This window comes from Aedes albopictus, chromosome 2, assembly GCF_035046485.1.
Source record: "Aedes albopictus strain Foshan chromosome 2, AalbF5, whole genome shotgun sequence".
NCBI lineage: Eukaryota > Metazoa > Arthropoda > Insecta > Diptera > Culicidae > Aedes > Aedes albopictus.
The window spans coordinates 270,635,740-270,659,434 of NC_085137.1; the positions used below are offsets into that span (position 1 = coordinate 270,635,740).

The window sequence follows — 23,695 nt, forward strand, 5'->3', positions numbered from 1 at the left end:
TTGAAATCTTCCGACCCGAATAGAGCGACGGAGAGGGAGGAAGAATTCAAAACGGCGCTGATGGTCCACGTGATTGAGTGCGAGCACCAATTCGATTTACCTGGAACAAAAATTCTTGACCAGGACAATCGTTTGAACGCACTTCAGATCCTTGAAATGTGTCACATTTTTTGTGACAACAAAACGGTTAACTATAGAACCGACACAAGCAATCTGAGTGTTGTTTACTCGGGTCTTCTGCACTCAATCACGCACGGAGAGAGATAGCAGAACATCGTCAAAGCACGCTGTGATGCTCTGTTTCTGTTAATGTCTCTTCTGTTCCATCGTTTCGTTTTGACGTCTCCACTCACATTTTGATTCAAACCTGTTTAGATGTGCCTTGGTGAAAGCTGTGTAAGTTTGTGCTCCGTTCAAAGTTTTGGTAATTAAAAATGAATCAAGTCATTAGGTCCGAAATTTATATGTGTGATTATAATTTCAGTGTAATGTTGTCAACCGTTCAAATTGTCCATGTTCAAACCCACTTGACCTAAAAACAACCTTTAATGTGAGTAATTTTATGTTTTATGTAACAAATGACTTGACTACTCAAACTTTGTATGTAAATTGTAGTTTGAAGATGAGTGAATAAACGCTCGAAACGGCGGCTATAATTAAAACCATTGTTTTATAAGTAACCCGATGACCGAAAACGCGCCTGTAATTGCTAATTAGTTCTTGAAAAAGTGAATGTTCATGCTGAGGACTCGGGTTCAGTTTGGCTTTCTATTCCGCAGAATTATCACCTATTCTGTGGCTTAGTTGGTTAAAGCACCGGTCTAGCAAATACGGGGTCGTGGGTTCAAATCCCACCAGAACGCGATTTTTTTCAAAAATTCATCCCTCAATTTGTCAATTAGCAACATTCTGTGTCTTCTAACACATACCAGCTAATCTGGTAAATGCCAGTAAAGGGCAACATATATCAGTGTAACTCTAGCGGTCTTCAACATTTCTGGTTCGACTCCCGACCAACTTAATCCCCGTTTGAGCCACCGATCGACGACAGCAAAACCTATTTGAAGATGAACTTTTCTCTTTTCTGTAGACTGCTATCACATGCCAATAACGATGGAAATCACAATTAGCATATGAGCAGTGTGCGAAGGGTGTTTTAATCGAGGTTTCAATTTTCTTATGTTGATTAAATATCTTCTAAAATGCATTATGTATTTTTCAGTAACTTATTGGAATGTGATAGTTTATCGTATTCTGTTACATATGACATAGTCGTTTTACCTTCTACTACAATGATTGAGACAGAAAAACAGTTTCCTTTTAGTTAATTAAAAATCTGTTATTATCACTGCAGCAGAAACGATCCAAGGCGTCAGCGCGTATGGAACTCATCTAGCGGTCTTCGAGACTTCTGGGGTGACTCCCGATCCGACGACAAAAAATAATAATTAAAACAATCATGTGGGGCATCAGTACCATCGATAACGAAACGGTGCTAAAAATAAATTTTTGTTTTGGTTTTTCGTGTTGCACGTATTAAGCATGTCAAATGTAAATGTACAGCACATGCATTTATATTACTTTAGCATTGGCTGTCAGCGTGCTGCAATATGTGGCACTAATTTGATTTGAGTGGGGCCCTTTTTGACTTTAATATTGCTTCAATGAGGTGTTTAAAGTAATGCAGCATTATATTCATAATTTTAATTATCACTATATGGCAAAATTGATGCACTTATAAACGACTTCGTGGTTACTTGGGTAGTTAGCTATAAACGGTACAAATTTGGTCTCGATTGGATAACTTTACATGAAGTTGGAGCAACGCTAGTAAAATGTTTCATATTTGAGTGTTCTTCGTAAAATTGCTATATCTCTGGATTAAGTGAACCGAATGAAATGAAATGTCGCACAATTATGACTAATTTGTAGCTCTTTGATAAACCTTTGACTTGACTAAGACACGTTCAAAGAAAACAAAATTTACAGCTTGTTGATTTCTTCATGAAAAAAATCAATCATTTAAATGATTTTGCAAATGTGTACCTAGTGCCACTTAGTGACGAAATTTCGAAACAAGTGGACCATTAACTGTAAGCTCTTGACTAACTGAATAACATTGCCGAAGACACCATCTTTCTAAGTGGTGAGAGTCCTGAGTAAGGGTATGCGGTATGGGATTTTTTCAAGGCGAATCAAAACGAAACGAAATATAAAATTTCTGTTACGAAGCGGTACGAAACGAAACGAAATTCAAAAATGTTTTGTGAGATCGATACGAAATCCGAATTCACTCGGTATTTCGCGAAACGAAACGAAATTTTCGAAAAAGTTCCGCGGAATTTTACAGTTACATAAATTTTATGCGGATTAATACTGTGCGTTTGACTGCGGTGACGCGAATTACATTTTCATAAAGACTCTCATCCTTTAGCTTCTTTTGCCACAGTGCCATTTCTATTTTTTCATTATTTTTGTTACCTATATTGAAAATATGAATATTTACAGCAATAGTCTAATAAAATTGAAGCATAAACCTGAAGCAATGATATGGATACATCAGTCAGATGTTTACCAATCAAGCTTTGTTGCAGAGCGTACCTTCTACAGAAAGCCTAAAATCTAAACCTAAAATTGGTAGGTGATTGAATTTATCAGAAAATACCTAGTTAAACTCATATAGAAATTGAAAAGAATACTTAAGAAATCTATGCGAACATTAAATATGAAGGCATCCACAAACTTGAAATTTGAAAAATATAACACAGTCATCTCTAGGTTATTAGGCCAAAGATTCTACCATATAGATCTGGACAATAGTGGAGCTGGTGTGATTTAACCATGTGAATGCTCTTTTCACCGAGGGCCTTTGATCAAATAACACTTCCAAAAGACTTGCGAAATGTGAGTTCTACCTTTGGGTCTTTCGATTCCAGACTGTGGGTCCCGAAATCAACTAACCTAAGGCTAAACCTATTGTTACTACAGTTGAAAAAATAAAAAAAAAATTTCAGAACTTATGCATTTGAAAAAAAAATCACACCTAATATAACCAGTCCAGGGTATGTTGGTGAATATTCTGATTCAATCGAGCAAACAAACGTCTTTTTTTACTGAAATTTAGTATAAAAGTTGGCTGCGCACACAGCGATGTTAGAGTTTGTCGTGCTCATCTAAACTGTTGACATTTTCAATTCACTCCTGAAGGTATTTGAAGGAATTCGTCATAAAATATCGGTATCAATCACTACCATTATATATTTCCTCTTGATATACTTCATGAATTTTGCTACGAACTCCTACATCGATGTCTTCTCTTGAACATATTTAAGAAATTCAACAATTGAAAAAAAAGATTGATTATTCCCTTTATATTCCTTTAAAGTTTTTTTTTAATTTATCCAAATATCGCAAAAGTACTCTTTTCAGTATTTGCAAACTTTCTCATTCAAGTAAAGCTATATGAAAAACTAAAGGACGAACATGAAATTATACGGAATTTCTTATCAGCAAATAATAGTTCAACCGTGTACGCTTCGTCATACAGATTTGATGGTAAAACTCTTTCAAGAGTTCCACTGGAAATTTCCTGAAAAAGTGTTTCTCCAGAAACTTTTCCATGTTCCAAACCTTTTACCGAATTTGTCTTATACGATTTCTTCTGGTATTTTCATTATTTTTTTCTAGAAACATATTTTGGAAGAGCTTCCAAGTTTTCTTAGAACTTTTGCTAGTGTATCCCTCACCCTATATCGTCGTATTCTAATATTCTCCATTTCTCTGCTAATAATTCCTGTTGAGAATCTAAACTGAAGACAGGAACTAAACTCGTGTTTTTTTGCATTTGATCCAATCAGAAAATTTAACCAAAATATTAAGTATGGTCCCGCATACCGCATATGTTAAAAGCATACCTATTGAGCAAGATCTAAATGGTAGGTCCATGATAATAAGCATATTCGGGGTTTTTCTGTCTTTATTATAGAACCTGGGAGTGGTTTGTCTCTCGTTATTCGAGATGTTTATTTTTACACTTTTGAGTAACATGAGATTTGCAAGATCTTGTATGAACATTTTCACTATGAATTTGTTTTCGAAATTTTTTAGACATTCCGCGGAATTCCGTTTAAATTCGTCAAATTATATTTTTTGAAGGCGAAATTTTTAGAATTTGACGAAACGAAACGAAATTCAAAATCATAAATTTCGCCTAGTTGAATTCCGTGGAATTCCGCGGAATTTCGTTTCGAGGTGTATTTGGCGAAATCATTCGGTATACCGCATATCCTTAGTCCTGAGATATATGAAATTTAAAATTTGCTTGATCTCTGGCGCAGCTTATTGGTGGAATTTCCAATTTAACGATCCATTACCATCCATCATGGAATCGTAAAGAAAATTATTAGAAAGCAGATTTTTGAATCAGTTTAACCAGATGTTTTACATAACAATAATGGAGACAATTAACAATTAAAAAGAAACTTCCTAAAACACAATATGTCTGGAGCTCGATTCGAATAGGTCGTATGTGCTTTTGTCGATATAAAATTCGATCAGTTTATTTTAGTCATTGTAGCAATATGGCAGATATTTTGCAAACTTTTAATGATGGAACAGAAAGCCTGTTTTGTGAGGATTCTGCTGTATGTATCAACTTTGCTCAATTTCAACGGTTTTCGCTATAATAAGCGAATACAACTGATCGAATTTTTAATCGACAAACGCACATACGACCTATTCAAATCGAGCTCCAGATGTGTCTAAAAACTTAAACAGTTTTGTCTTCGTAAATACGGCTTTGGGCCCATTGTGCAGTGTGGCGGCTGTATCACTTCCATCACCAAGCCACGTTTGTGTTGTTAATTATGGCTTTCAGCCTCTCGTCTATCCATGTGCAGTTGTAGCCGTGCTGGTTAGAGCGCAAGGTACTGTGTATCACCATTATAGTGTCTCGGTTCGTTTCCCGCCGCCGTTCATATTGCTTTTTAAACATGTTTTAGTAATGGGACACATTCGGTGTAATACTAGATTTGTAGTAATGAGCTGAATTTTTGTATGGTGAGAAGGTCAATTCTCGGTTTCTGCAATGAAATGGTGCAAAAAGCCTGAGTATTATTATTCCTTGCCTAATTTGATGCTGTTTGAGCAAAACTTTGGATAACTATGTTGTTTATGTTGCAAGAAATGAAGAAAACAACAACACTGTTGCCCAAAGTTTTGCTCAAACAGCATCAAATTGGGCAAGAAATCATAATACCCACGCTCTTTGCACCATTTCAGTGCAGAAATGAAGAATTGACCTTCTCACCATACAAAAATTCAGCTCATTACTACAAATCTAGTACTTCACCGATCTATCCTATTGATGCCGCCGCTGCTGCCATGACCAGTCTAAAAATAGAACAAATAAAGAGAAACCAATGCGACAGAGCACACGCACACATGCGGAATTTTCCTTCTCCAGATTCTAGGAAGCCAATACAATTTTTGGTACACTGCCACCTACCAATTTTTGTATTTGCAAAGTCCTAATACAATATTTGTATATGTTTCAAACCGTATTGCATTAGAATCTGCCAATTTCCGGTTGCGTGTACAATCAATTACTTAGCAATTTCTCGGTTACAAGCTTTTTTTTACGTTTTATCGATCAATACAGATGCTTTGATGAATAGTTATTAAGTTTTATGGCAAAAATTCATGAACATTTGTTGAAAAACTCAAAATTTATAGAGTTGCAAACTTTAAAGTAGTTTTTCTAGAAATTTGATAAAAGACACATGGTCCTCTCTGACTTAACGCCGACCAAATAGTTGTGACTATTTGTAGAAGATGCAATGGGTGGTACGGTCAAAATTTGGTAACTCCATTTTTTTTATAACTTTAGATTTCGTACACCAAAACAGCTTATTTTTGGACCAGTAATGGTACATTATATGTAGCTTATACCATACAATTTTCATCAGAATCCATTAAGTATTGGTTGATATATAGATAAAACCAACGACCTGCGTTTTTAAAATTTTGTACGAAGTGCTCCATAGTAAATTTTTGGCAATTTAAGGACAGTAAAGCACAATTCAAGACCAACAATTGAAAAGGCCGCATCAGCATTTTGTAAACAAACACGTTTCTGTCGACTTGAGGCCTTTTGAACTCCACCCACACACTTCACCACCACTAACAGAAAGCGCAAACATCAAGCTTTCTGATAATGGTGGTGAGATGTGTGGGTGGATCCCAGAAGGCCCTAAGTCCACAGAAACGTGTTTGTTTACGCAATGTTGATGCGGCCTTTTCAATTATTGGTCTTGAATTTTGATTACAGAAATACCAATACTGCTCCGATTCTTGTGAAAATTTTACAGTATAATACTATTATAAAAATATGTTCTTAAAAAAATACAGCTTTGTGACGGCTAGATAAAATTGAACGAAATTTTTACACAACATTTTGCCATGCATACTTTACGAACATAAAAGTTTTCATTGAAATCGGTTAACTTTTTCTGGTTATATAAATAAACAGTAAAAATGTGTTCTTATTTTTAAATCCTCTTTGTACAAAACTTTAAAATTGCAGATCTCAGGATTCAACAATATCTCCGCCAATACTAAACCGATTTTGATGAAAATTTTATGGTATAAACTGCATACAATGAACCACTACTGGTCCAAAAATCAGTTATTTTGGTGTACGCAGTCTAGAGTTATAAAAAAAATTATGACCAAAATTTGACCGTACCACCCTTTATGCACTTTTAACAGTTTTTGCATCAAAAATCTTCAAAAAAAAAATGTTTTAGACCCCCCGATGGATATTTTCCACCGACCCACCAAATTAAAGGGAATCGTCCAAAATATCATTGGGCAAAATTTCAGATTTATTTATTTTTTTGTTATAAATTTGTTCTACCAAACACACCGTGATCGGGGGATGAAATGCGTCAGCATTCACCAACGAGTCCGAAACCGGAAGTATTTCACAAAACTCATATTTGTCACCACTCACGAATACAAGATCCAGAGTACGGCCAATAGAATTCTTGATCACATTCAGCTGCTTGAGCTCGAGAAGGGACATGCCATCTAAGAGAGCAGAGCATGCAACATGGTAACCAGATTCAACAGGATCGGGAAAGGCAAACCCTGAAGGAGTGGCATTCCAGACGAAATTCGGTTGATTGTAATCCCAAAACATCAGAATGATGTTTGTTGGCTCATTGCCAACATGCACACAACGGCACGAAACCACGCTTGGTGCCGACCAGGAAAATGTGGCTTTCATTTCACCTCGCGGGGAGCATCGACTACTTGAATAACTCTCAAGTGGTAGCTCTGAAAAGAGCTGGGAAAGTAGCGAGCTAGCACTGGGTGAAAGAAAGCCACGACTCAAGTAGAATGGCACGCTAGCACCAAGCTGAACTGGCTGGACACGGGTTGGATCGATTGCACGCCGGAATCTGCTTTCCTAGCTGGGCTGGGTTCTCTCTGATACTAAAAACACTTCACTTCACTTACACTAAATAGATGTTTATTCGTCGACTTTCGTAACAAAACTCAATCCCACTGCGTGGGTTGGTATCCCTTTTATAGCAGTTACATAATTTGAATTTCCCCTCCGTTTCGAGCTTGCTCCTAATTGGTCGGTCGATCCACACGGTGATGCGGTGATGCAAGGCGGCGGTTGGCTTCGTTTTTCTCTGCTGGCTGGCAAAGCTCGTGATGGACGGGATCGGACGTGTTTGGCGTGCACGTTGAAAAATGCAACTCGGTTATGCGGTGGCGATACGGGTGATCCGCTACGAACCTTCGCTATTGCGAACATCATCCCCCGGGCGGTTGTCGCTCGAACCCTGATGCCCCTCATTGGCGCTATTGTTCTCTATTGGAAGAATAGAAATTTTAGTAATTGGCCGTCTGTACACAACGTTTCCCACTTTGACATCAACTACCCTGACCAGATTATCTTCTCCGGGATAAACCTGGACGATTTTTCCCAACTTCCACTGTAGGGGCGGAAGTGTCTTGTCCTCCAACAAAACGACAGCTCCAGGACGGACGTTCGGAAAGCGAACGAAGTTCTTCCCTCTTGGTTGGAGACTAACGAGATAATTGAGCACCCACGACCTCCACAAGTGTTCCCGCATTTGTTGCAGGTGCTGTCATTTCGACAAACGATTCATATTTAGGCCTTCGTAAGAAGACTCTGGTACGGCCGTCAGTGGGCGGCATATGAAGAAATGATCTCTCCCTCAGCGGGGTCGTGCGAGTGCGAAAAAAGCGGTCGCGAGTTCGCTTCGACTTTTGTCAACAAGGCATAGAATTCTTCAAAGGTGAACGGCGTTTCCTTGAGAATACGTTTCAAGTGAGATTTTGCGCTTTTCGCTGATGCTTCCCACATTTCACCAAATTCAGGGGCATCAGGCGCAATAAAGTACCAGGCAATCTCCCAGTTCTGGCAATACGACTCGATCTGGTTGAGAGCAACATTATCTTGAAACATCGTGAACGTTGATTGGAGAAACGGAGGCCCTTTCCACCATAGCGAGTTTTCCTTCAAACTACGTGGGAGCTGGCCGCGGGAGATCACATCGATTGGGTTGTCCTTGGATCGGACAAAACACCATTTGCAGAGACCGCAGTCCACCACCCGAATCTGAACGAAAGGCTGCAATTTTGCGGGCGCCTTTTGCAACCACGGGAGGACAATCTGGCTGTCCGACCAAAGACAAACAGAAGAGAACTGGACATCCAACGTCGATTGAACCCTCTTCACCAACCTAGACAGCAGCACGGCTGCGCACAGTTCCTTTCGAGGGATTGTCAACTCTTGAAGAGGGGTAATCTTAGACTTGCTGCACAACAACCTGACGACACAACGATCATTTGGGAGAAAACTGCGAACATACAGGCAGGCACCGTACGCTATTCCTGAAGCGTCTGCGAACCCGTGTAGCTCAAGAGACTCATATGCGGGACCGGTTACTGGTCTGGGAATTTCGATGTCACGAACGGATGCGAGAGAATTGCGAAGCTGCAACCAGTCTCTTAGGATGTCGTCAGAGAGAGACTCATCCCAACCTATTTTCGCAGCACAGGTTTGACGCATCAAACGCTTAGTCAGAACGGTAATTGGAGCAAGTAAGCCCAACGGGTCAAACATTTTCGCAATTTCGTAGAACAGCTGACGCTTTGTCACAGCTGACTCTTCGGACGAAGGGGATTGACAAAATAGAAGCTCATCGCTCCTCGGATTCCACGTTAATCCGAGAGTCTTCATCACTTCATTTGCCGACAGATCATCAAGAAGAACTAGTTTTCCACGCTCAGCCTTAGGGACATCCTGAAGAATCGCTTCGTCGTTGGCGCGCCACTTATGCACCGGAAAACCACCCCTGGCTAGTAACGTTTGGAGCTGTTGACGACATTCAATGGCTTCTTGAATGGTTTTCGCTTCCGACAACACATCATCAACATAGCAGTCCTCTTGTATGACGCGAGCTGCAAGAAGGAAATCGGCTCCTTCAGCCACACTCAGTTGAACTAGGGACCTGGTAGCCAAGAAAGGAGCGGCAGAAGTACCGTACGTAACAGTCACTAACTCGGGAACCTTAACGGGATCCATTGGGTTGGACCGCCAGAAAATTCTCTGAAACGAGGTTTGTTTAGGATCAATCAAAATCTGCCGATACATTTTCTGAATATCAGCAGTAAACACGAAAGGATGTTTGCGAGATCGCAACAGAATTGACATCAAGTCATTCTGAACGACGGGACCTATCTTCATCACATCGTTGAGAGACACCCCAGACACGGGTTTCGCCGACGCATCAAACACAACCCTTATTTTTGTGCTTGTGCTCGACGGCCTGTAGACGGCATGATGCGGCATATAGTACTTCAGTTTGCCAGGGACATCATTCGCCTCGACAACTTCCTTGCAGTGGCCGAGGGATTTGTACTCTTCGATGAAGTTGGAGTACTGCAGACGGAGCTCGGGATCTTTCAGCAACCGTCTTTCGAGAAAGAAAAAAACGACGAAGGGTCAACGTACGATTATCAGAAGGCTCGTGTACATTTTCACGGATCGGTAGCTTCACTATATATCTACCGTTGACATCACGTCGATACGAGTTACGAAACAATTCCTCATACTCTTCTTCTTCTTCTGTGGGAGCAGAGCAAACTTCAACCTCCTCGATCTCCCAAAAACGCTTGACTGTCTCGTTGAGCGACTCGATAGCAACGCAATTCACCTGTGTGACGTTAACCAAAGCCGGTTCTTCATCACGGATTTCACCAGCGATCACCCATCCTAGCTCAGTTTCACGCAACTCGGGAAGACCCTCAGCAAGAACGATATGGCCTATCTTCAAGAGCTCAAAGAAATGACCCATCCCGATCAGTAAGTCTACTGCGGCTGGAACATTGAAATTAGGATCGGTCAACTTGATATTTGAGGGAATATTCCACTCAGAAATGTCGATTGACCTGGACGGCAACGGATTAGTGATCTTCGCGGTGACCAAGCACTGGAGAGTCGTTTGATAGTCGCTGTACTGCGAACGAAGGCTCACATCGACCAGACAGTTAGACTTACTGCGAGTGGAGCTGACGCCGACAATATCGACATTCACAGGAAGTCCATCAAACCCTAACTTCACAAACATAGAGGTAGAAAGCAAGTTCGTTTGTGCCCCATAATCAAGGAAGGCTCGACAAGGCACGGGATAACCAGATTTGTCGAGCAGATGCACCATAGCAGTCAACAGCAGAACATTTGGGAGAACAACACTCTGTGAACACGACGACGACACTGTAGCCGACAGAACCGTTTCAGTATTCGAGGCCTGAGGTGACACAGGAACTGGCTTCTGAACGGCATCAGCTGGCTTCGGAGAAGCGGCGGGCGGACTTACACCTTGATCAGGCTTCTTTCCCTCATCGTGCAGCAAGGAATGATGCCGCTTACCACATTTGGAACAACGATTTTTGGACGAACAATCGACAGAATTATGCCCACAACGAAGACAGTTGAAACACGAGCGAGATTCCTTAACCTTACTAACGCGTTCCAAGACGGATAGCTTTCGAAACTCAGGACATTGATAGCTGAAGTGCGACATTCCACAAAAACAGCACGACTCGTTGCTAGCGTCCTGCGTTGCCGAGTGAACCTTGACGCTAGCAGGTTTAGCATTAGACTGAACTGTCTTTCCCGGTAGAGCTTTAGCGGATGAGGGATTATCCACCTCACACCGCTCCAAAACGCGACACTGATCTTTCAAAAACAACAAAGTATCGTCCAAATCAGGCAAATCACCATGATTGAGAGTACGTTCCCACTGCTTTCGTGTTGCAGGGTCAAGGCAAGACACCAAAATTTTGTTAACGATCAATCCAGCAGTTGCGTCCACTGGCTGTTTCATAAACTTGAGGGTCACAAGTATCCACTAACTCCCTCAACTCCTTATGAGATTCCCTGTTCATTTTCTTCATACTCAAGAGTTCCGAAATATGAGTGTCAATGATAACGCGAGGATTTTCGTACCGTTCGATGAGAATTTCCCACGCGTGTTTGTAGTTATTATCTGCCAAAGTTTTGGAATCAATGATTCCGGAAGCGGCACCAATCAAGGTCTTTTCCAAGTGGTGCAGTTTAATGGAATCAGAATCTGCACCTTTGCCGACGATGTCCTCAAACATCGCCTTGAAACGAGGCCAATTTTCATATTTCCCATCAAATGTTGGGATGGGAGCCCTAAGAGGTGCCTGCTGAACAATGATTCTGGAAGAATCAGTCTACAAAGCAGTGGTCGAATCACAAGGTTTCATTTGGAAAGCTTCCATTAAGCCTTCCAGACGAACAAGCGTTTCTGTATGAAGACGATCAAACTCGTTCAACTTCTCGTCTTGTTCGTCGAATTTACTTGGAGGAACGAGCCTCAACACTTCCTTGTGCAAAGCGGAGTATTCCGCATAATGTGTTTCCAACTTTTTCGAATAAACTTTTAACAAAGGGACACTCACCTGAGATGGGTCGTCCTCCGCTCTCTCCAGACTATTGAAGATTGCGGTGACCTTACCCTTTACCTGTCCGCGCTGATGAACGTAGGCCTTCGCTTCCTCCATGGTTGACTGCTGGTTGCTTTTCACTGGTGAATGTTGTAGAGACATTGGAACTTTTCGCTATGGATAGAGCGATCACTCACTTTTACTTTGCTGAGTTCACTTTTCACCTTCACAGTTCGGTTTCGTTTCAGTTCTTCACTTTTAGTTCACGTTTGTTTCTTCAACGTTCGGTTCAATCACTATTGTTCTTCAATGGACTGTATTTTCACTTCACTGATCCGGCTCGAAGGCCCACAATATGTTGGCTCATTACCAACATGCATAACACGGAGGATTCGAGCCAGCAGAGTCAGCCTTGTGCCAACACCTGCTAGCTGCACACTAGGGCAGTTCAGACTTTAAACATGTCAAAAATTCAAAGCTCCCATATGTTCGTTACAATCCTTGGTGCAAAACTAGAGTCCTGTCAAATTTTCAACCATTTCGGTGGTGATTTAATGGTGGCCCAAAAGCAAAAAAGGTTTATATGGGAATTTCTATGGAGAATTTTCAAAAAAGGTTCTCCACGCTGTAGAGCATCAATACATGGACGAAGTCATAGGGTCAAAAACGAATTGAATTCTTCAGACCTCAATAATGAATGTTGCCGAAGACCGCAACTCGTTTCGACTCACGAGACAGAAGTTATTAAACAATAATCGTCCATGCGTGCTTGAACAGAAGACCACAGCTCGATCGCACGCTTGACACGCCATCGTAGTATGCGTGTTACCTTCTTGCACACCTTGCAGGACATCGTGTATGAAGATGCGGATGCGAGAGAGAATTTGTTTAACAACTTTTTACCCGATTGTCGAAATAAGTTCCGGTCTTCGGCAACATTCATAATTGAGATCTGAATAATTCAATTCGGCTTTGACCCTATGACTTCATCCATGTGTTAATGCTCTACAGCTCGGAGAACCTTTTTTGAAAATTCTCCATAGTAATTCCCATATAAACCTATTTTGCTTTTGGGCCACCATTAAATCACCACCGAAATATCTGAAAATTTGACAGGACTCTAGTTTTGCACCAAGGATTGTAATGAGCATATGGGAGCTTTGAATTTTTGACATGTTCGAAGTCTGAACTGCCCTACTGCACACACTTCACCACAGTCGGCTCACTGCCGACGACGATGACGACGACGAGGATGCGATGCCGCTTGGCTCATTGCCGACGGTGATGACGATGATTTCGTGCCAGCAGAATCGGCCCTGTGCCGACCTCTGCTAGCCACTCACACACTTCACTGTAGTCGGCTCACTGCCGACGACGACGACGACGCGATGGCACACTGCCAGCGCGTGCACACACGATGACGCTTTCGGCACACTGCCGAAGCTGAGAACTACCGACGCTGGATGGTCGACAGTTGTGCTTGGCGCTGTGGTAATCCACTACTACCACACGCATACACACGAAAAGCTAGGCCGCAGGCCCGTGACCAACGCCGAATGGTGGACGAGCACAATCCTCCGACGAAACTACGCTTGGTGCCGACCAGGAAAATGTGGCTTTCATTTCACCTCGCGGGGAGCATCGACTACTTGAATAACTCTCAACTGGTAGCTCGGAAAAGAGCTGGGAAAGTAGCGAGCTAGCACTGGGTGAAAGAAAGCCACGACTCAAGTAGAATGGCACGCTAGCACCAAGCTGAACTGGCTGGACACGGGTTGGATCGATTGCACGCCGGAATCTGCTTTCCTAGCTGGGCTGGGTTCTCTCTGATACTAAAAACACTTCACTTCACTTACACTAAATAGATGTTTATTCGTCGACTTTCGTAACAAAACTCAATCCCACTGCGTGGGTTGGTATCCCTTTTATAGCAGTTACATAATTTGAATTTCCCCTCCGTTTCGAGCTTGCTCCTGATTGGTCGGTCGATCCACACGGTGATGCGGTGATGCAAGGCGGCGGTTGGCTTCGTTTTTTTCTGCTGGCTGGCAAAGCTCGTGATGGACGGGATCGGACGTGTTTGGCGTGCACGTTGAAAAGTGCAACTCGGTTATGCGGTGGCGATATGGGTGATCCGCTACGAACCTTCGCGAACAATATCAGCTGAAGATAAGCGATCAGAAATGACCCTAACAGAATCAAGATGATCTTCAATTGTAGATTTAACCGTGGCCTAATCAGGAAAGGTTAAATCCCCACACAGTTTGGGAAGCACTGTTCTACCTCCTCTCGACATTCCTGTGACGGCAAAATTTCGATCATCCCTGTATACTGCATACCCAAGTAACCACGCTATTGAAGCTGTACGTATTGCATCAATAACGCACATATATTGACATGCATTACTCTATATAAACCATTAAAGTTTAAATAAAGTAGGAAGTGGCGCCACTATTGTTGAATTACGATTATACCAGTATAATCGTAAGTCCGCAACAGTGGCGCCACTTGCCACTTTAATTCAACTTTAATGGGTAATGTAGGGCAATGCATGCCAATATATGCGCTTTATATATGCAATACGTACAGTTTCGTCTCCGTTAAAACGATGATGTTATATTCCATTTCAGATACTGCCAAGCAAGCTCGTGTACCGACGCTTCATACACTAGGCGCCCCTCCGCCTTTTGCCGAAATTGAGAAAAAAACCCTCCTTGGCGCCACTTTTGTGCACGGGCCTGCTGCCAAGTAAAACTCGCCCATTTTTTTTTTTACTTAATCATTTATTTTAGGCTCATGCGCCACAGGCATAACGGAGCCGAATTCAGTTAAAACTTTTTACAATTTAGTGTTTTTGACTTATAAACTATGTTAGTTTTGGGGAACCGTAAAACTCGCGGTTTGGTCGAGGTTATGGGGAACAAAAATATTTGAGGAAAGGATAGGATGATGGGGGCTTTCCGTTGACACTTGGCAGCATGTTGCGGCGTATTGCTGCTGGTCAAACGTAGAGTGGACGAACAACCTGTAACGATACAAACAAACGATTTTCGGAGGGATACGAGGTGGACAAGTGGAGCAACAAGACTGGGATGTCAAATTAAGACACGAGGTGGACAAGTGGAACAACAAGACGGGGGTATCAAACAAAGACTTCAGCTTGTTTAAGAAAGTCGTACACAAGCTTCATGTACTCAAGATCAAGTCTACCCAACACATCTCTAATGTCTTCTTTTTCTGGTTTTCCTCGGGCCCTGAGGGATGCATATAAATCGGATCTGGCAATACCGTATTCTGGGCATTCCCACACAACATGGTTGATATCTTGATAGCCTGCACCACAGCTACAGCAATTGCTATCTGTGAGCCCTATTCGATAGAAATGCGAGCCCAGAGAGTAGTGATTGGACATAAGTCGACACATTATCTTGATAAAATCTCGACCTATGTCCAACCCCTTGAACCATGACGTCTTCGATACCTGTGGGAGAATTGAATGCAACCACCTGCCCAATTCCCCTGAATCCCATTTTTGTTGCCAACTGACCAAGGCATGCTGACGAGCAATTGAAAAAAATTCATTAAAAAGGCGATATGACGGTCATAAATATCGCCTTCTATAGCGCCCACCTTGGCGAGCGAGTCCGCTTTCTCATTGCCCGGGATCGAGCAATGAAAAGGGACCCAAACCAAGGTGATATTATATGCTTGATTCGATAAAGCACTCAGACTTGATCGTATTTCGCTTAGGAAATACGTGGAGTGCTTCACCGGCCTCATTGAGCGAATAGCCTCAATTGAACTGAGACTATCCGTAAAAATGAAGTATTGATCAGAGGGAAGAGAGGCAATTCGCTCTAATGCGTAGTGTATAGCCGCCAATTCTGCGACATATACTGAGCAAGGACTTTGAAGTTTATGGGCGGCGCTATGAAGCTCATTAAATACACCAAATCCAGTGGAATCATTTGTTTTTGAGCCGTCAGTGAAAAATCTCCTGTCGCAACTGACATGACCAAACTTGCTTGCAAAAATTTTTGGGATGTGCTCCGATCGGAGCGGATCTGGGATTCCACGGATTTCTTGCTTCATGGTCAGATCAAAACCTATAGTGGAATTGGAGAAGTCTGGGAAGCAATCGCGGTTGAGTACATTCAAGGAAGGGTTAACCTCCAGAGTCATGTACGAGTAGTACACTGTCATAAATTTTGTTTGATGAAGATGTTCGATTAGCTTTTCAAAATTTTCAATTACCAATGGATTCAGCACCTCACAGCGAATGAGGAACCTTAGCGACAATTCCACGGAACGATCTGATAAAGGGAGTACTGCTGCTAGTACCTCCAAACTCATTGTGTGCGTCGAGTTCATGCAGCCTAACGCGATCCGAAGACAACGATACTGGATACGCTCTAGCTTCAGGATGTGTGTTTTCGCGGCGAACTGAAAGCAAAAGCTACCGTATTCGAGAACCGACAGTATCGTTGTCCGATAAAGCTTTATCAGATCTTCCGGGTGGGCTCCCCACCATGTTCCGGTGAGTGTGCGCATGAAGTTGATTCGTTGTTGTAACTCAATGTCAATGACCACGTGGTTTATGGACAGCCCCTTACTGTTGTTTCCTATTTTCTTCACCTCTTGGGCGCTTGACCATGTATGTAGACAACAAACCAAAACATAAGTGAGCACGTTCATCTCGTCATCAAGGCTATGTTTGCATTTCACCCTCTTCACGAATCATTCGAATTGACGGTTGAACGCTCCACCGTTACAGATATTTATGTATTTTTTTATGTTCAAATATTGAGAGAAAAATTATCGAGGTGCTCATTATGTGAACATGCTCAAAATTTCAAAAAAAAATCGAAATATTTTTGATTATCATGCCATTATTTATGTCTCCTATTCTCAGGTCCCGAAGAGGAATCATCGGACGATGAAGATGCACGAGATCTGGAAGGTAAAATATACACCAAGGCAGGCATTGAAGTACGTCATTATTATTTTTTTTGAGAAAACAGCATTAATAGATATAAGCTATATACAAATCTTTTTCAAGATTGATCGAGCGTCTGCAGGTAATATCAGAAGGACTAAAGAAGAAACATCACTAGACACAGAAGAGGAAGATTGCTATGGTTATACCGCAAGTAAGTCTACATAACTGTTGTTTCAGATTGCCCAAAATAAATATAACATACACCTACAGTGTACAAATTCAGGCATAAAAAACAGATGCAATTCAGTTTCGTTCGACAAGCAAATGGAGAATAACTAGGATGTGGCACCTTTAGGACAAGGGGTCCTATTTTAGACAATTTACTAAGTCAATACCCGAGCAGAATCCGACAGCGAATTGAAAACAAATTTTGATGTTGTGGTATTGCAAATTATGATAACTCAGATTTTGTCGTTTTGGTCGTATTAACGGTTCCAGGTTTTAAATGTTCCAGTGACAGCATGTTGAAAACAATTCCTGCTATCGATGATAGCAAATTAATAACTGTTTTTGTGATTAGTTCAAGAAAAATTAAAAATCGATAAATGTAGAGTTTTTCAGTAGATTTAAAAATATAATTGCACTAATGGTATATCCCTATAATTATTATACATCGACTGTTAAAAGTTTGAAAACTATTAGAATACTGGACATAGGCAATCATTTAAAATGACAGCAGACAGAAAACAAAATTTGAAATCAAATTTAGCCAAGATGAACTTCATCAAAAAGTGTTATCAATATGCTGCTGAATACAAATCATGTTTTCGACTTGCTATCATTTTGTTGTTGGACTTTGCTCGGATATCGTATCAATTGACTTGATTTTTTGTACATGACTAGATACTTCACGTATCTCAAGTGTACAAAAATTAATTTAATTGGTATAAATTTGAGTTATAGCGCAAAATATCCAAAATAGGACCTCTAATCTAATTTAATACATACGCAGCCAGTACATCAAGTTTCCTGAAAAATAATCGGGTTACGCCCGACTATTTGTCTTGTTAATATTGAAGCTTATGGCATATTAGGAATATGACACAAGCGTCAAAGCGGACAGGCCTACTGCGCAGAATTTACCGCAGAGATGATTCTTGGAAATGCCTCGACTTCTACATTTTATTACATTTTGTGTTGAAACGATTATAGAATCTACAGGGGTGAACGGATGCGTGGACATACCGTACCAAACCAAACGCTACAAATAGCACGCAATTGAAAACATGGTTGAATTATAAATATTGTAACAAAGCTTGTAGAGGTTCAAAGTTAGATACAGGTCGGAATCGATTATCCGGAGTGAGGTTCTGGTGTTTTCCCAAATAATATCTCGCAAACAGAATACTGTAAGAAGCTGAAATTTTGACTGATTACACAAGTTTACAAAATAAAATGAAAGTCGTGAACTTCTGTCAACGACCAAAATTTTTGAAGCACAATTTAGTGCTGATTTCGAAACCGACTTTCAAAAAATTTAAAATAGAACAGTTTTTGAGTTTTAGCTCAATATCGAGTTTTACAACTTTTCGAAATACGTAATTTACTAAAATTCAAATATATTGCGTTTTGTTCAACCAATATCAAATCTTTTTCCATAAATTGAAAGCTGAATACAATACCATTCGATCATCTGAATACAGGTTTTGCGTCAGATTGATGAAATCCAAGATATTGAAGATATTTAAATTTTAGCAAAATTCCCAAAATTTTTTGAAGAAATGTATTTTTTAATAAGAAAAAACCAACTTAAAAATTCTCGACGTTTATTTGACATATCATATGTAGGCGAGTTACAGTAAAAAATTCAGCTCAATCGGAGCATTGGTTACGGAGAATGATATGTTTGAAGTGAGCGACTTTGCTCAAAAATAGAACAAAAATCGATTTCAAATCATCAACCTTGTATGGAAAGTCGAAAAAAATTCCGCTCTACTGTAATTTTTTTCTTTCGCGTTTTTGAACTCAGGGCATGATTCTACACCAAAAATGATCATCAGCTTACCGAGTTCAAAAATGCTGTAAACTAGTGTTACTAATCAAAGTTGGTTCGACAAAATGTCATAATTTCAGCCTTTTGTTCTACAGATATATTCTTTAAGAAGTATAAGAACCCGACTCCGGATAATCGAGTCCGACCTGTAATGTATGTTGGAAAGATCTCACCAATCTGTTGAGTTGCTCATTGTCCATACTATGTGTATACTTGTGTATACTTGAGGAACATTCGACAGTTGATCATTTTAAAATTTTGGAGCCTGATCCCATTCAACGAGCCCAGACAACCAGTAATCGTTTAAGATGTTGCATAAACGATCAAAACGATCAAACGATCAAATCTGACTATACATGTCAATGGTTGCTACTCCGTTATAGATCTGAGATGGTACCAATTGCACTGAGATCCAAATGAATAAGGGCTGGGACACTCCACTTATTCTCAAAGTGCAATTCTAGCAGCTCATACATTTTGGATCAATACCGGCGCCGGCCACGTCCCTATAGTCAGTTGGGAAGGGAAAGTAATGTTAGAGTGTGCTGGTTGTTGCTACTAAAGACCGAGATCACCTGCATCCCCACATCCAGCACGGACTGGGGTATTTGTTAGACGGAAAGGATGGGGGATCTGAGAGTCACCGTTGGGTCGGTGATGCGATCCATGGATAGGGGGTTATTTATAGTGTTCGTGAGGTGATAGATTGTGTGGTGAATGAGGTGAATAAGGTCAAGCGGCACAGCACGCTTTGGTTGCATAACTTGTAGGCGTTATATACACTGTGCTGTGAGTGGAAATTGGAAGGGAGGGAAACGACTTTTTCCAATTCGTTTCTGGTTCTAGCGATGGCTATGAACATATGAATACAGGGTGTTTGCTTCCTGATTGTACATATTTTAAGGGTAGATAGAGGACCTCGAGCCATGAAAAAGTGTCCAAGGAACATGGGGTCGGAAGTCACTGCTAAGTGAGTTATTCAAAATTCGATGTTTTTAAATATGCCCAAATTCAAAAACTTATAACTCAGCGATCTTTTAACGGAATACAAATTTTTTTTTACGAATCAAAAGCTTGAACCTTTGAGATTTTATGCTTCTTAGACGTAAACTTGATAAAAAGTATTTTTCATTCATAATTTTTAAAATGTTTGTGGCAGAAGCCAAAAAACAGTTACTTTTTGTGATATTTTTGATGTTATTTAAATGGAAATGACGTTTTTTGGAAAAATGTTCTTCTACAAAAGATTGTTTATTTAAGTATCTAGAAAACCTTCTTTGTGTCCAACATTGTATGATTTGTAGTTTGGTCACAATAATCAATTCAAAGTTATGTAAAAAAACTCATCGAATTGCGGAAAACATCGCTCTGATTGCAATGAACCGTGCTTTGGCAGCACTTCCCGTTTGGTGCTTGCTCGCACTCTCCCCAAAGGCAGGCAAGAGAATCGAGAGCCAACTCGCACACCACTCGGACGGTTGGCACACGACCGACCAACTCGCTCAGATTGGTGCTGTGTATGGTCATGTGTGACCAACATTACATCAATCTGAGCGAGTTGGTTGACCGTGTGGAAAGTTGAAGTAGTATGTGAGCTGCTCAACGTCTTTGTTATTGTAGATGCGATCAATACGCGCGTGGTTTAGAAAATCGCATCGATCCTCCGCTCATAAGAAGACGACGACGCGGTGGTTATTTATCAAAGGACGTGCGTACAAGATTAATTGTAGCCGCAGCGATATTAATGTTGGCTGCTGAGCGAGGAGAGCAGATGAGAAACGAGCTACGGCGGGGTGTTTAAATCCTTCGCTGATTGTTTATTCCTTGCACTCGCAGTCAAACTGCGGTGCTGATAAGGTGGGGTGGCGTGCGCTAACGTACTTTTTAACAATTTTTATTAAGTTTAAATGTATGATGCTTTGCTTAAATGTTTTGTTAATTTTCAATGTCAAATAACGTATTTTGATGGATATTTGGGATTTTAAGATAATGCTGGGGAATAATTTTAGGGGTTGTTGGCGATACATAAATCATGGTTCAGAGATAACGGGATTTATTCCAAGGGATGTTGGGTATTCTAATGGTAAGTTTTTAGGAAATGAGGGGCATTTATATGGGAATTTTAAAGATGTCGGGGTAAAATTTAAAAGATACTTAGATCTTTGAAAAAGTTTTAGACATTTTGGAATACGTCATGGTACATTCCACAGGTTGTTGCGGATTTCTAAAACAAACTGGTAGTTTCAGGAGATACTGAGGATAGTTTGGAGGAAATGCAGAACTTATTCGGTGAATGTACGGGTTTTTTAGGAGGTGTCGGCGCTCATTCTATGAGATGTTGGGGATTCCAAAGGAGACTTTGGTAATTTCCGGAGAAGCTAGGGGTATTTTGGAGAAACTGGGGAACTTTCAGCTACTTAGGGTTTTTAGGAGATGTCGGGGCTCATTGTAAGAGATTAAGTTCACCGAGAAAAGCCAATAAAATTCAATTATGATAAAGTCATGCGGTGATTAAACCTAGAAAGTAATTTCAGGAAATGCTTGGGGTATTTTGGAGAAATCGGGGAACTTATTCAGCGACATAGGGTTTTTTAGGAGATGTCGGCGATTATTGTAAGAGATGTTGGGGATTCCAAAGGAGACTTTGATAATTTCAGTAGATACTTGGGATATTTTGGAGAAATCGGGGAACTTATTCAGCGACTTAGTTTATTTTAGGAGATGTCAGCGATCATCTCTTACATCTCTTACAATGTTGGGGATTCCAAAGGAGACTTTGATAATTTCAGGAGATACTTGGGGTATTTAAGAGAAATCGGGGAACTTATTCAGTTACTTAGGGTTTTTTTAGGAGATGGTGGGGCTCATTGTAAGAGATGCTGGGGATTCCAAAAGAGACTTTGGTAATTTCCGGAAATGCTTGGGGTATTTTGGAGAAATCGGGGAACTTATTCAGTGACTTAGGGTTTTTTAGGAGATGTCGGGGATCATTCTATGAGATGTTGGATATTTCAAAGGAGACTTTCCTAATTTCAGGAGGTACTTGGGGTATTTTGGAGAAATCGGGGAACTTATTCAGCGACATAGGGTTTTTTAGGAGATGTCGGCGATCATGGTAAGAGATGTTGGGGATTCCAAAAGAGACTTTGGTAATTTCCGGAGAAGCTTGGGGTATTTTGGAGAAATTGGGGAACTTATTCAGCGACTTAGGGTTTTTTAGGAGATGTCGGGGATCGTTCTATGGGAGGTTGGGGATTCCAGAGGAGACTTTGGTAATTTCAGGAAATGTTTGAGTTATTTTGGAGAAATCGGAGAACTTATTTAGCGACTTAGGGTTTTTAGGAGATGTCGACGATCATTGTAAGAGATGTTGGGGATTCCAAAGGAGACTTTTATAATTTCAGGAAATACTTGGGTTATTTTGGAGAAATCGGGGAACTTATTTAGCGACTTAGGGTTTTTAGGAGATGTCGGCGATCATTGTAAGAGATGTTGGGGATTCCAAAGAAGACTTTGATAATTTCAGGAGATACTTGGGATATTTTGAAGAAATCGGGGAACTTATACAGCGACTTAGTTTATTTTAGAAGATGTCGGGGCTCATTTTAAGAGATGTTGGGGATTCCAAAGGATACTTTGATAATTTCCGGAGAAGCTTGGGGTATTTTGGAGGATTTGGGGAACTTATTCAGCTACTTAGGGTTTTAAGGAGATGTCGGGGCTCATTGTAAGAGATGCTGGGGATTCCAAAGGAGACTTTGCTAATTTCAGGGGATACTTGGAGTATTTTGGAGAAATCGGGGAACTTTCAGGGCATATTTCAGACATACTAGCCGACTGGTATAGCCGGAAAAAGGGCAATAAAATCATTGTCATACATGAGTTGCGTTCTCTCTAGCGCAGTTGGACGGCCGTGCGTCCGTCCGCGTTGAGCGCTCAACGCATACTGAGTTTGCACCGATCATATGGTTGGTGACGAAGTATGTGTCAGTCGAGCTTCAATATCAACATTCTAAAAACAATACGCGCACACTTGTCGTTCGTAGGCCGCGAGAGTGCGGGAGATTGGCATCTAAGAGCCGAAAGAGAGATAAAGTTGTGAAAGACGGACCCAGTTTAGGGTGGTGCTTCGAATCCAGTTTGACTTTCTATTCTGCAGAGTTGTAACTTGTTCTGTAGCTTAGTTGGTTAAAGCGCCGGACTAGCAATAACGGAGTCGTGGGTTCGAATCCCACCAAAACAAGTGGTAATTTTTTCACAAATTTATCTCTCAATTTGCCAATTAAACGTACTTTGCCTAAAAATACTTCAAGTTTTTACGTCTATTTCAGACATACTAGCCGACTGGTATAGCCGGAAAAAGGGCAATAAAATCATTGTCATACATGAGTTGCGTTCTCTCTAGCGCAGTTGGACGGCCGTGCGTCCGTCCGCGTTGAGCGCTCAACGCATACTGAGTTTGCACCGATCATATGGTTGGTGACGAAGTATGTGTCAGTCGAGCTTCAATATCAACATTCTAAAAACAATACGCGCACACTTGTCGTTCGTAGGCCGCGAGAGTGCGGGAGATTGGCATCTAAGAGCCGAAAGAGAGATAAAGTTGTGAAAGACGGACCCAGTTTAGGGTGGTGCTTCGAATCCAGTTTGACTTTCTATTCTGCAGAGTTGTAACTTGTTCTGTA

General features: G+C 41.0%; 1 protein-coding gene across 4 annotated transcripts in view; it reads left to right on the forward strand.

Annotated features, from left to right (window-relative positions):
- Positions 1-23,695, forward strand: part of LOC109406001 (inactivation-no-after-potential D protein) — a 1,280,913-nt gene that overhangs the window by 637,360 nt on the left and 619,858 nt on the right. For all 4 annotated transcript variants that reach the window (XM_062851786.1, XM_062851784.1, XM_062851787.1 and 1 more), the window contains exons 9-10: positions 16,931-17,007; positions 17,078-17,168. In XM_062851786.1, coding sequence (XP_062707770.1) covers positions 16,931-17,007; positions 17,078-17,168 — 168 coding nt within the window. The remainder of the gene's footprint in view (positions 1-16,930; positions 17,008-17,077; positions 17,169-23,695) is intronic.